This window comes from Babylonia areolata, chromosome 24 (genome assembly GCF_041734735.1).
Source record: "Babylonia areolata isolate BAREFJ2019XMU chromosome 24, ASM4173473v1, whole genome shotgun sequence".
Taxonomy (NCBI): Eukaryota; Metazoa; Mollusca; class Gastropoda; order Neogastropoda; family Buccinidae; genus Babylonia; species Babylonia areolata.
Window position 1 is genome coordinate 5,504,555 of NC_134899.1, and position 14,094 is coordinate 5,518,648.

The 14,094-nt window shown below is 42.0% G+C and overlaps 1 protein-coding gene across 1 annotated transcript in view; it reads right to left on the reverse strand.

The window, feature by feature from the left end:
• Nucleotides 1-2,639: 2,639 nt before the first annotated feature.
• LOC143299145 (cGMP-dependent 3',5'-cyclic phosphodiesterase-like) overlaps nucleotides 2,640-14,094 on the reverse strand; it is a 181,379-nt gene continuing 169,924 nt past the window's right edge. Inside the window, exons 28-32 of the mRNA XM_076612274.1 lie at nucleotides 11,977-12,051; nucleotides 11,542-11,641; nucleotides 10,708-10,820; nucleotides 8,598-8,743; nucleotides 2,640-5,091 (exon numbers count right to left, since the gene is read on the reverse strand). Of these exons, the coding sequence (XP_076468389.1) occupies nucleotides 4,887-5,091; nucleotides 8,598-8,743; nucleotides 10,708-10,820; nucleotides 11,542-11,641; nucleotides 11,977-12,051 (639 nt within the window). The 3' untranslated portion in view covers nucleotides 2,640-4,886. The remainder of the gene's footprint in view (nucleotides 5,092-8,597; nucleotides 8,744-10,707; nucleotides 10,821-11,541; nucleotides 11,642-11,976; nucleotides 12,052-14,094) is intronic.

Consider the following 14,094-nt stretch of genomic DNA (forward strand, 5'->3'; position numbering starts at 1 on the left):
AAAAAGGGGGTGGGGGGTGGGGGTGGGAATGCAGGACACACGAAAGGAGAAGCAAATGTTCTCAATCCAAACCAGCATCAAACCATTTTGATATTACTTGTGGAAAGTGCTCTGTAGACAAAAAGTCAACACAATCACAAGCAGTGAGACCACAGAATGAGCCAGAAAAACACACATGGATTAAGTACATTAACACTTATATTTTTGATGCATATGATCCATAATGACCCAGTCGTTTGTTCCTAAATTTGGTTGGTGTTTCAAATCATGACAAGCTAATGCTAAAACTTCAGGCTTTTTTTTCTTTTTCAATCAGGAGAAAAGACTACATGCTATTTATAAACCATGCATGCAAACCACAACAAAGTTTCTCCTCATGGCAGCAAATATACACATAACTTGAAACTGCACATGTTCAATTCCCAGTTGTGATGTTTTTCAAGTTTCTCACCAAGTATGGAGCAGGGGGACGTGCAGACAGGAACCACTATAACTGTCGGGATGGAGACAATTCTACAGACATGGACCATAAAAGAAAGCGGGAATAAGTGGCCTGGCTTGGAAATGTGAAGCATCAATGAGCAGAGAGCGCCATGGACCCCAGCCAGACGTCCAGCATCTCAAGGGCAGGTGAACACTTCTTGTTCCAACTGCCAGTCCTGTACCTGCAAGACTTCTGAAACTGTTCTGGAATGTTCCAGAAGTGTCCATCCCCCACATGAGGATGTCAAGGAGGGAGCTGGCAGCCTGAGGAACTCAGATCACACAGGCTGACAGAACTTACTGAGGTGGGGGAGGGTACAGTGGTGAAAGGGTGAAGGGCAATTTTCATCCTGATACATTTGGGGTTAAAGAAAACAAGAGGTCTTGTCAACCCTGCCTGACTCTAAAAGTTCACCTTCAGACCAGCTTTCTGCTGTATTTCACCCCTTCCCTTCTTTTCCTTTCCATTTTCTTCTTCTTTTTTTTCATTTTTTTTCAGTAAGGATAGTAGTGATGTCATGTTGCTATTGCTGTTATCAAAAATATTTGCTGTATGAAAGTACAAGTATGCTACAACAATGAAAATAACTGAAGTTATAAAACTACAAATTGCTGATAAAACCAAGAAAAGTACAAAAGCAATCACACACTCATTCAAAAATGACAAAACTACCAATAATAATAAAAGTACAACAGTCATCAATCGAAAAGTAATAAAAATGACATCAGTTCAAAAAGTTTTTGTTTTGTTTTTTAAACACAGAATGAAAGCATTTTTCAAACACAAATGAACAAAAAGGCATACACAACTATTCTTTCTAATATGTCACAATAATAAGTGTTTAAAAAATGCCCAAGGAAACATAACACAGATGCAATGTATCACAATTTTCTGACTACTTTGAAGACAAAAACAACAACAAACAAACAAGAAACTGTAATCTAGCTTGGCATTAAATATATAGCTGAAACATTTAAACTTTTAACTGCTGAGACTTCGCAGTATTTCTTTCTGTTTTTTTGTTGTTGTTTTTTTAAATTTGCTTTGAACTGGTGTGAAGATGGGGTTTTCATCTAAATGGACTGAAGAAGAAGAGGGTTTTCCTTAAAAAGATAGGAGTTAAAAAACAACAACAACAAACAAACCCAAAAAAACCCAACAAAACAAACCCCAAACATTCAAGCAACTGAACTAAGGTGAGTCTGAGCACATGGCAAAGATGTGAAAGTGATGACTGACGAAACAGAACAAAACAATCTATATGTGCAGTAACGGCTGAAACAAGGCCAACACCTATGGCCTGCATCACTTCCACAGCTGGATCTGAGCCACTGATTCCTGAATGAAACATGCATATCCTGGCATAGTACACCTGGCAACACAAACTTGATTTCATTTATACAACAAAACTGAAAAAAACAACAACAAAAAAACAACCACCAAAAAATCAAACCCCAAAAGCATGCAAATCTTAACAGCCAAATATCTGAACTTTGCCCGTTGTGTGCATAGAAAGGCACAGTTTTAAAAGCAAAGAAAACATCAAAGCGATCTAATGATGCACTGAAGAAAACTTAAAAAATGCAACCCATTTTCAGATTAGCTTTCTTAATCTGCAGATTCCATTCCTTTGTGGAGATATACACTCACGGCTTATACTGAATCACAAGATACAAATTAGAAAAAGCAAAGAAAACCTCCAGCAATAATAAAACAGTAAAGAACAAAAACAACTCCCCAGTTCCAGTTGGAATCACCAAAAACCATACAAGGGCAGTTCAAAGGGTCAAAGTTTAACAGAAAATGCTGGGATTCCATTGTTCAGTCCATAGCTTTCCTCCAAACAGCATGTGCACGGCGATGCAATGTGGTCTATTCAGTCAGTTTCATAGTGCACTGTAATCAGCATAACATTCCTCACATTTGTCACACAGTACACAGTCCTCAATCTCGTTTTTCAAAGTAGCACAGCCCCAAGATGCTGACACTTTGATATGCATATTTTTGCTCTACACAAACACTGAACAGATTATCACCCATGCTGTTACAGAACAATTATCAAAACAAAATGTAAAAAAAAAAATAAAAATAAAATAAAATAAAATAAAAAAAAAAGAGAGAAAAACAGAAATGTTTAGCAGGTGCATGTGTGGATAGTAACTACAGGGAGATGGGGGCGGGGGTGGGGGACAAAGGATGGACAGACAGCTGCAGGTCTATCAGACAGAGGAAAGGAGAGGAGGAAGAGAGACAGCTGCTGAGAAATCAGAGGGACACACAGATGTCAATCAAAACAGGTGTAGAAAATAAACCATGCATTTCACAAGGAATGGGAGTCTAGAACACCAAAGGAAGACCCCTCACAAGCTGACCCCACTGCGGTTCATGGGGACAGCGCAGGGGCAGCAGATGGAATGTTCCCACTTCTGACATGGCCAATGAAAGAAAAAATCCCTACTGGGTTCCAACGTGTGTTCAAGGAGTGAGAGTTTTCACAATCCAACAGTTACAATCTCAATTCCACCAACTCATACCTCACACAGTTTTGGGGCCTGGTTGGCTCCATTTCCTCCATTAGTGGAGAAGATGCAAACACAGCATTTTGCACACACACACACACACACACACGTGCGCGCGCGCTCACACACACACACACATACACACAAAGTATTCACTTCAAACAGCATCCTAACTGTCCACTTCCTTTCCCCAATCATTCTACCCCCTTCCGCATCCCAAAAATGAAAAATCAAAAAGCATCACCCAAAACAAGAAGCTTCAGACGTGTTCCTTTCACAGCATGCACTGCGTGACAGTCCAGTGTCCACACACTGTTCATCCAGCCCCAAAGGGCTCACTGTCCTAGGGACTTACTCACAACAAATGTAATGTCTTCAACATCAACACAACTCAAAACTGCAGGCAGATCTGAAACAAGTCCTATAACTGTCAGCATGCCAATTACTTCCCTTTATTTTGCAGATCCTCCACATGTTGAGAAGTGAACAGTTCATCACAGAAGTTCTTCATGTGAGTCATCTGGCTAAAACATATCATCACGTATAGAGTTGTATCATCTGTGTATGCATGTGAATCATCCAATATACAATGTATTCCTCATTCATCCAAATGTTTCTTTACTGTAAAATCTATGTCTCTGGAATGCTCCAAAGGTATCTGTGCAACGAAGAAAGGACACAGTGCTGGAGGAGAGTGTTCAAAATGTTCCTTACTTTAAGGGGGAAAAGAATAATGTAATTTTTGTACCTGTTTAGTCTTCAGTGTGTGTGTGGTGGTGAAGGGAATGTGGTGGAAATATGGGGACGTATCAACAGTGCTTAATTCAGTGAAGCATTTTAGGTAACAGTCTTGCACTTTTATCGAGACTTGGCTACTTAGATCAACAAGCAGCTGATTCTTCATAAATACAAATACACTTAATTCATCATCAAATGTGAGGGAACATTATTCATCAAGAAGCCCATAAATGCAATCAACACAGAAACATTATAATGAAAAACAGATTCTAAAAAAAAGGACAACAAAGAAAACACTCAATCTAACATTTTTGAACAGCTTGGTTTCTCAAACATTGTCAGATTTCTGAGAAAGCAGTATCACAGCAAAGCCTACGGTGGCGACCCAGAGAAACTCGACTACTCTTAAAAAGCAAAGCTTTCTGCTTTGTTTTAGTTTTGGTTAACAAGTATGGAACAGACAATAAAAAGTGTGAAAAGGATGCCGACAAATGTGATCTGGAATAACACAGTGTAGCTGAACCACATGTCTCCTCTTCCTCCCTCAGGAGAAAGCAACTTTCCACAGGTAGCAAAAACGTGTAAACATCAGTGCTCCACAAGAGACGCAGTCCAGACAGAGTGAAGGACAACAGACTAGGGACTATCTGAAACCACACACTGTGTTCACAATTATGTACAGTCTCCACTCAGAACAATCAACAGCCCTAACTCCACACTTCTCCAGTTCATCAATGCTTCCTTTGATGACCAAAGCCAGCCTGGGATCACTCAGAAGTGCAACACACACACAGATACACTGGTGTCTTTCCTGAACTGCCCACCAACACAGCAGCATAGTTTCCTGTCCTGTCCAGGCTGGTTTCCATTCCAGTGAAAGGAATCTAGCTCAAAGCCCCACCCGCTGCCTGCTTCACCAGAACAAACAGGCTGCTGCAACCAGGAGTCAGGGAGATGATCACACACAACACCTGCTGCGGTCACCCCCCCCCACACACACACACTTCCCCCTCTGTCAACCCCACTCCCTCTGCTCAGGGAAATGTTTTACCCCACCACTGACTGCAGGGAGACAACTGTGAGCCCACTGTGACTGACTATACCGGAGACACCCTCACTGACAGCTTGGGGCAGCTGAACCAGTTTCACCGTCCGTTGTGTTGGTTTGTCTCCATCTTCACCTCCTCCTCCTCGCTGTTCTCCCCCAGAGCAATGATCTGCTGCACACTCATGGACTGAGCCGAGTTGTTGTGTACCTTGAGGAGCTGGGCCTTGCGCTCCCAGTGCTTGCGGTTGTTCTCCACGCACTCCTCCACAGGCTTGGCTTTGGGGAAGATGAGGGCCAGCACTCTGCAGAACACAGGGGACATCATCACAACCACTGCCTTCTGTCCCCTTGGGGACCGCATGTCAAGGATACCAGCCTTAAATGTCTAAACTGTCACTTTTTCACTTCTCCATCTCTCTCTCTGCATATATATATATATTCTACAAGTCATAAATTTCTCTAACATACTGATGATATAAGAATTTTCTTCATTTTCATAGCGATATTCATAATGTTTATAACAGTCTATCAGAAATTTGTTCAGTCCACTTACTGATCCACATTATTTAAACCATTTCTTGTGATTCACAGAACTGAACCACTTCTTGTTTTCCTGTCCTGCTTTAACTGCCTTCTGGGCAACAAGCTGGCCAGGTCATTCTCTAAAGGGAATGAAAGTTATGGCCATCTCAGTACGGTCAGGTCCTGCACTCCCTTCTTATCACAATGGCACTTCCTGGGAAATGCCACATCTGATCAGCTGACTCTCAGGTTAAGTCAAGGACAATTAGAAGCCAAAGAAAAAAAAAAACCCACAAAATTTGTCTTCACTGGTCAGAATAACCTATACTGGATAAATGTGGTTATCACCTTTCAAAAGAATTTCAGTTATGGTGTTATACAATAGATGTGTTTTAAACAAAACTTCTCCCAGACTGCCCTCAAATGTACCCATGTGTTTCCCAGTTTGGGCAGACTGCCCTCAAATGTACTCATGTGTTTGTTGAGAATGGGTGTGTATGGGTTGGGGAAAAGGGGCCATGCACATGCAATGTATGTGTGCATGCATGTTTGTGTACACATGAGTTTGTGAATGTGTATATATGTAGCAACTTACCATTATTGTATCTGGAATGAAATTAAGTACAAACAACGGCAGCAGAAAGTACTCCTCAATGACACCAACAAGTGAAAAATAACATTTTTACACCAGTCCCTATTATGGATACAAAGCTTGTATCCAGTATAATAATAATAATAAAAAAAAATATTTTATTCTTATACAGCGCTTTAATTCAAGCATAAGCAAGCTCAAAGTGCTTTACAATCCAGTACCTAAAGTGAAGCAAGAAAACATATGAAAAGTAGTAGAAATATAAAACAGAATTATTATATTATAAAAACACAATGCATAAAACTCACAAAGTCACATACTCTCAATACTACAACTGTCACACTCCAACACACACACAGAGACACACACATAATTAAACAGCTGAGATAACAGCAATTTTCACTTAAAATACATAAATGTAAAAAGGAGCAGAACTATAATTTGCATTCCACAGATTTGATAAAAATTGTAAAATAAAAGTTATAGATAGAAAAGATAAAAGAGGTAAAAATCAGCAGTCATTCTCCTTTTCGAACCACACCACCACCATCCATCTACCCACCCCCATTCTCTCTACTCACATATCACACACACTCACACTGCTATGAGCCTGGGAGAACAGCAGTATTTGAGTTATGACAAGTATTTTTTAAAGAGATAAGTTTTAAGATTTGCTTTAATGGTAGATAGATGATTTGTTTGTCTGACAGCAATAGGCAGAGAATTGCAAGTTGTTGGGCTGAAGACGGAAAATGACCTCATTCCAAAGAAGGGAAGTATCAGGGAACAGATAGCCGAGAGGAGTCGAGAGATCTCAATGTTCTGTTTGGCAAGTACAGGTTAACAAGCTCAGAAAGATATGAGGGTGTGATATCACAATTCAGACACTGAAAGCATAGACAGGCAACTTTATATTCAGTTCTGGCTTGAACAGGCAACCAGTGAAGTGTCCGCAGGAGAGCAGTAGCACTCTCTCTCCTCAACTTTTTAAGGACGAGTCGAGCTGCACTATTCTGTATTTTCTGGAGCTTGTAGAGTTTATCATTGTGAAGGCCAGTTAAAAGAATTGCAATAATCTATGAGGGATAAAATGAAGGCAAAAGCAAGTTTGTTTGCAGCATTAACACACAGGAAAGGGCGGATTTTACTAATCTTACAAAGCTGAAAGTAAAGAACCTGTGGTTCACATGAGTACCGTAAAGTTCGGTCTATAAGCCGCGACTTTTTACCCCAGCTTCAAAGGCTTATACAATGATGCCGCTTATTTGAGGATTTTAACAATCCCGGGAGTGTCGCGTTCTTGTCTATTCTTAGCTGCCCTTCAACTCACCAAAATCATGATTTCTGTCCATAAATTTTTGGAGGAGCTTCAGGATAGTGTGCTAACTGTTCACGTTTTATAAATCAAATTCCCACACATTAAGCCTTCAGATCAGCATTCAGTTCTACTCTGCTCAAGCACACACCCTCATCATGCCAAAAACGCAACGAAATGCCTATCATGCAGCCTTCAAATTAAAGACGATCAACCTTGCAGACTACAGTGCGAACCAGCAGTGACCTCCACTTTGTGTTCATGGTCATAAAGTGAAAGTGAGGCGGATGGCAGAGGAAGCTGTGTTGGTTCTCTTCAACTCGGACACTGAAGACGAAGATTTCAGTGGATTCAGTGATCAGGATGACATTGAATAAATGTGACTATCCCTTAATTATAGATCTTATTTTCGTTGTGTTTACTTTCTTTTCTTTTTTTTTGTGGCACTAGCAGTATTTTCACTTGCTTTTCTTTGTGTTGTTCCCGCTTGTGTTTATTTCATAACCTACAGTATTGACAGCTTTTCTGTAGTATCAGTATGTGTTCTGGTACCGGAAATAAGTGTGGCTTATAAGCCAGTGCGGCTTATGTATGTATGAAGTTTAATTTTTTTCCTAAATTTAGTGGGTGTGGCTTATATACCAGTGCACTCAATAGACCAAACTTTACGGTACCTATCATAAGAGATAAATCCAGGTAAAAACCAAGATTGCGGAAAGAACAAAAGAAAGAAATTTCTATGCCGGAACAAATGATAGACGTCGTATTTATCTGCTTGAGCTTATTTTTATTACCAGTCAACATGAGTTCTGTTATGTGATCATTCATTTTTAGTTTGTTTTGTTTCATCCTCTTTGCTACATTTTCTATACCAGTTTTAAATTTAGAAGCCAAACATGGAATTTCTGAGGGAATAGTAGAATCGTGCAGTTGAGAATCATCAGTAAACAGATGATAGTGAGGTACAGACTGCTGGACGATCAAACTTAGACATTGTGTGTACATTGTAAAGAGTACTGGTCCCAGGGCGGAACCTTGTGGTACCCCATATCTGAGCACTGATGGAACCGACTGGTTTCCATTTACAAGGACAGAGTGTGTGCGACCTGGTAAGTAGGAATGAAACCATTTCAGAACAGTATCATTAAATCCGAACACATGGAGTGGGGAAAATCCAGGTAAAATGCCTTCCCAAGGACACAACACCACGCAGAAACAAGGCCTCAAACCCTGACCACTGGTGAACACTGGATCATAAGTCGCAACGCCTGACCGATTGTGTCATAGCGCCACCTTGCAAAGATCGCTCTGGCATCCCAGCCCAGGAGCTAAACAGGCCGCATGCAGACAGTGAGGGGGGTGGGAGGCTGGAGGCCTACCTGTAGACAGGGATGGCGATATTGTCCAGGAAGGAGATCTGCAGGTCCGGCACACAGGCACGCTCACGGTCCATCATCTCCAGGGGACTCTCCCCAAGAGCCTTCTCAAGGTCCCCCTGGGAGAAGAACTCCTGGTAGATCAGCACCTGCATGGTCACCACAAATAAAAACACACAGAGTGCTGATCACATCATGGACGTGTACGCAGTCAATTTTCACTGAAACCTTCACCTGTCAAATTGATGACAGGGTCAGGGGTGACCAGGGGTAGTGGAGGGAGTGGGGCAGGGGTGACCAGGGGTAGTGGAGGGAGTGGGGCAGGGGTGACCAGGGGTAGTGGAGCGAGTGGGGCAGGGGTGACCAGGGGTAGTGGAGGGAGTGGGGCAGGGGTGACCAGGGGTAGTGGAGTGAGTGGGGCAGGGGTGACCAGGGGTAGACGAGGGAGTGGGGCAGGGGTGACCAGGGGTAGTGGAGGGAGTGGGGCAGGGGTGACCAGGGGTAGTGGAGTGAGTGGGGCAGGGGTGACCAGGGGTAGACGAGGGAGTGGGGCAGGGGTGACCAGGGGTAGTGGAGTGAGTGGGGCAGGGGTGACCAGGGGTAGACGAGGGAGTGGGGCAGGGGTGACCAGGGGTAGTGGAGGGAGTGGGGCAGGGGTGACCAGGGGTAGTGGAGCGAGTGGGGCAGGGGTGACCAGGGGTAGTGGAGGGAGTGGGGCAGGGGTGACCAGGGGTAGTGGAGGGAGTGGGGCAGGGGTGACCCAAGAGGGGCAGGGGTGACCAGGGGTAGTGGAGGGAGTGGGGCAGGGGTGACCAGGGGTAGTGGAGGGAGTGGGGCAGGGGTGACCAGGGGTAGACAAGGGAGTGGGGTGAGGTATGGGAATTAGGAAATGAATCAAACACTGATAAAAATGCAGAAATATTATCAGTACTATAAATATGTCTATTCTTCAAAGCAGATGCAGCATTCCATTACCTTTTCCAGCATAATTATCCTATATCTAAACATTTTCTCTTTCTTTCTTTGTTGATTTATCGATAACAACTATATGTTATACATGTTATCTCTGATAATAATAATAATAATGTACATTTATATAGCGCCCTTTCTCACTAACAGCTCAGGGCGCTTTACATGAAAGAAAAGTATTACAAGTAACATAAAACATTCATGACCACTCTTTCTCAAAAAAACCCTCCCCCACTCACACTCTCCCTTTCTCACTCCACATACATCCAAAGTGAGCTGACATGATCAAGTTAACACTTTTATTATGCAAAACACATGTCTGTCCTAATTTAAAAAAAAAAATCTTTGAAAGTTTGACCTCAAATCAAAACCTGGAGAACAGGTGACCCACAGTTAAGATGCACTGAGGCACAAGCTGAAGAACACACACACACACACACACACACACAAAAGGGCAATAGAATTTCAAATCTACACTTCCTCTTTGTTTCCAATATAAAATGTGTACAGAAACAAGTCCCTGACTTGCAAAGGACTCTCTGGAGAAACACACACACATATACATATACAAGCATGCAGGGCCATGCACACGCACACACACGCACACACACATACAGACCATGGTTTTTACTCTCCCTCCTCCACTGGATGATAAGCGGTGGTCTGACCTTTTTTTAACCTCCCATGCAGGCAACTGTACTCTTTGATTTTAGCAAGCAATGCATGCTGGGTATCTTCTTATTTCCATAACCCATCGAGCACTGACATGGATTACGGGACCTTCAACATGTGCATTTGATCTTATGCATGCATGTACACATGAAGGGGGTTCAGGCACCAGCAGGTCTGCACACCAGTTGACCTGAGATACTGGAAAATTCTCCACCCTGAACCCACCAGGTGCCATGACCCGATTTCAAACCTAGGACCCTCAAATTCTTTTAGCCATTTGATGTTGTGCCCTCCTACTGAACCTGTTGACAATAATCAGCCTGCTCTAAAAGAGTGGAGTCCTTGATAGTGAGATGGGACTTATGATAATGTACATTAGTAACATGAACAAATTACCACCTGCCAACAACACACACAAATCATAAACAACTACAACAACAATCAAATCAGAGTTCCCAAAGAGGCGACTGACTGCAATGTGCTTTGTGTTGTCCCAGGTTTTGGTCTGGTCGGACAGGTCTGATGCCGTCATCAGGAGACACAGCAGCAAATTACGACACTTTGGGTCAGATCTGTTGTAGCCGTCTGCAAACATAAGTTGAAGAAAAAAAGGAAATAAAATAGTTAATAACATAAACCAATATTCAAGATATTATCAGCTTCCCTATGAAAATTTTGTCCAGCGTGTGGGTTACCTAAAATAAAATGTTAAACCAGTGGTCATATCATGAGCAACTGGCATTTGATTTTAAAAGCATGCACCTCACATCGGTCAACCAAATGTCAACAGACCAGACTGTAAAGATCGCTTTCTTTTCTTGCATACATGCCAACCATAAAAGCTTATCCATCTGTAACACACAACTGCAAAATCAGGAACAAACTGAATTTTTTAAAGAACTTTCAGGAACTCACTTACAAATGTGATGCTGTGCAGGAATCTATATGCCAGGCTCTCTCTCCATCTTTTTTCATCAGTCTCTCACACACATGTGTGACAGTTATCCATCTTTTCAGCTGATTGTCTTTCTCTTTCCTTTTGATATTCTGTAGCTGGTTATGGACATGCAGACATGTGTACACTGTTAAAACTTCCATTCCATTCATCAGGATTGTCCACCCGTGAAAAAATGTGCCCCCAAATCTTCTGTGCAGTTGGAATGGTGGTATTTCTTGTGAAGGCAGATTCAATAAAAAACAGAGTGCTGGGAAAGAGGAGAGATGGATTGGGGATGGGGGAGGGGAGAGGGCTGGGAATGATACAGGGACAATGAACCAGACCAGCAGCACAATCACATCCACTCACTTTTCGCCATCTCTTCCAGAGAGCTGAAGATCCGCAGGTGGTGAGCGACATCCGTGGCCAGAATGATGTCCCTCATAAGGTCCAGCACTTGCTGGTACTCCTGCCACACACACACACACACACGTCACATAGAAATGTAACAACCAAGACACAGCATCACTAACACAAAGAGATGTTAACACCTAACACACATACACACAGCATCACTAAGAGATGTTAACACCTAACACGCACACACCATCATCATCACACAGAGATGTAACACCCAACACACACAGCATCAACTGTTCTTAATCTGCAGTTTATTCTCACTGAAAATAAAACAAAACAAAATAAACCACATTCAAAATACACACTGCCAGTACTGGTCAATCTGCTAGCAGCCTGACACTATGATGATGAGACTGACACAGTAGAGAAGAAGGGACCACTGACCTTGCTGCTGAGGTTCTCAAAGATGTTGCTTCCCTCGGTGTTGAGAATGCACATGCTCTGAGCCAGATGATGTCTCTGGTGAGTGACAGAAACATGTGCACCAGGTCATTAACAATGATGAGTGACAGAAACATGTGCACCAGGTCATTAACAATGATGAGTGACAGAAACATGTGCACCAGGTCATTAACATTGCTGTGTGAGAGAAACATGTGCACCAGGTCATTAACAATGATGAGTGACAGAAACATGTGCACCAGGTCATTAACAATGCTGTGTGACAGAAACATGTGCACCAGGTCATTAACATTGCTGTGTGAGAGAAACATGTGCACCAGGTCATTAACAATGCTGAGTGACAGAAACATGTGCACCAGGTCATTAACATTGCTGTGTGACAGAAACATGTACACCAGGTCATTAACAATGCTGTGTGAGAGGAACATGTGCACCAGGTCATTAACAATGCTGAGTGACAGAAACATGTACACCAGGTCATTAACATTGCTGTGTGAGAGAAACATGTGCACCAGGTCATTAACATTGCTGTGTGACAGAAACATGTGCACCAGGTCATTAACATTGCTGTGTGACAGAAACATGTGCACCAGGTCATTAACATTGCTGTGTGACAGAAACATGTGCACCAGGTCATTAACAATGCTGTGTGACAGAAACATGTGCACCAGGTCATTAACAATGCTGTGTGACAGAAACATGTGCACCAGGTCATTAACATTGCTGTGTGACAGAAACATGTGCACCAGGTCATTAACATTGCTGTGTGACAGAAACATGTGCACCAGGTCATGAACGATCATTATGGTTCTCAGAAAACATTGCTGAGTCAGAGAAACATGTTCACCAAGTCATCAACAACCATCATGACTTTCAAAACTCAATGCTGAGTGAGAGAAACATGTGCACCTGGTCAATTACAACCATAATGGCTTTCAAAACACAACAGCGAGAGACAGAAACATGTGTGTTCAGGGCTTTCTTTTTCTTTTCTTTTTTTCTTAAAAAAAAATGTACCAAGTCATTACTAACCATCATGGCTTTCAAAAAACAAGGGACAAAACCTTCATGGCTCATGTGGAGGGTGGGATGGGGGAGGGGGGGGGGGGGGGGGGGGTGAAAGGAGGTGTTACCAATTCTTACACTGATCCAAACCTTTTATTTATCTATTTTTTGCATAACATCAGAAAGAAGTGATTAACAAATAGTAAAGAGTGGTAACTCTCTCCATTCACAGGGTACACAACTTCAAGTCAGTGCTGCTTACGCTAGCGATTCAGCTAGCACACAGGTAAATAAAAGGTACATTGGAACATACCCAGACACTATGAAGTTACCACTCTTTACTATTTGTTAATCATTTCATCTCCTGTTTGTCAAACTGAAATTGGAATGTGGGGAAAGAAGGATTTCTTAATTTCTAAGCCACATTTGGTGTTGACAAACAAACCAAATATTTCTAGAGGAAATTAATTTATTTTAATCCCCCCACCCACCACCGCCCATACAATGAAAACCCAAACAGTGTATTTACACAGATTCCCTCTGTTCAAACACAGGGGCCCCCACAAAATATGCATTCAAATCAAATATTTTCCATCAAAATGAGAGAGAGGCAGGAAGACTGAAGACTGAAGATGTTTTATTCATAATGGCCATAGCCCCTTAGAAGGGGGATAAACATGAAAGTCGCGTACAAATACACAGAATGTTCAAGATGTTACGAAGGCACTTTGATGTTTAAACGCTTTACACAGATAAAGAGTGAATTGCTTAACAAGACTTTCATTTGTAGATGACATTAACAAGACAAGTTTGAATAAACAAGGTTGTCTGAAATATTTTTCTGGAATTAATTGTTCTCTGACATCTCTCAATTCTGCACAATCTAGCACAAAATGGACTTCATCTTCCTTTGACTTTTTGCATAACGGACCAATAGTATCAGAAATGTTAGACTGTCTGTAACGATACCGATGGACAAACAATTCAGAAACGCCAAATCTAAATTTGGTCATTACATGCTTCAGATGCCTGTCAACATTCATAGACATATAAGTTGGAAAACTATGTTGGTTATTGATAAGTCGATAAATCTCA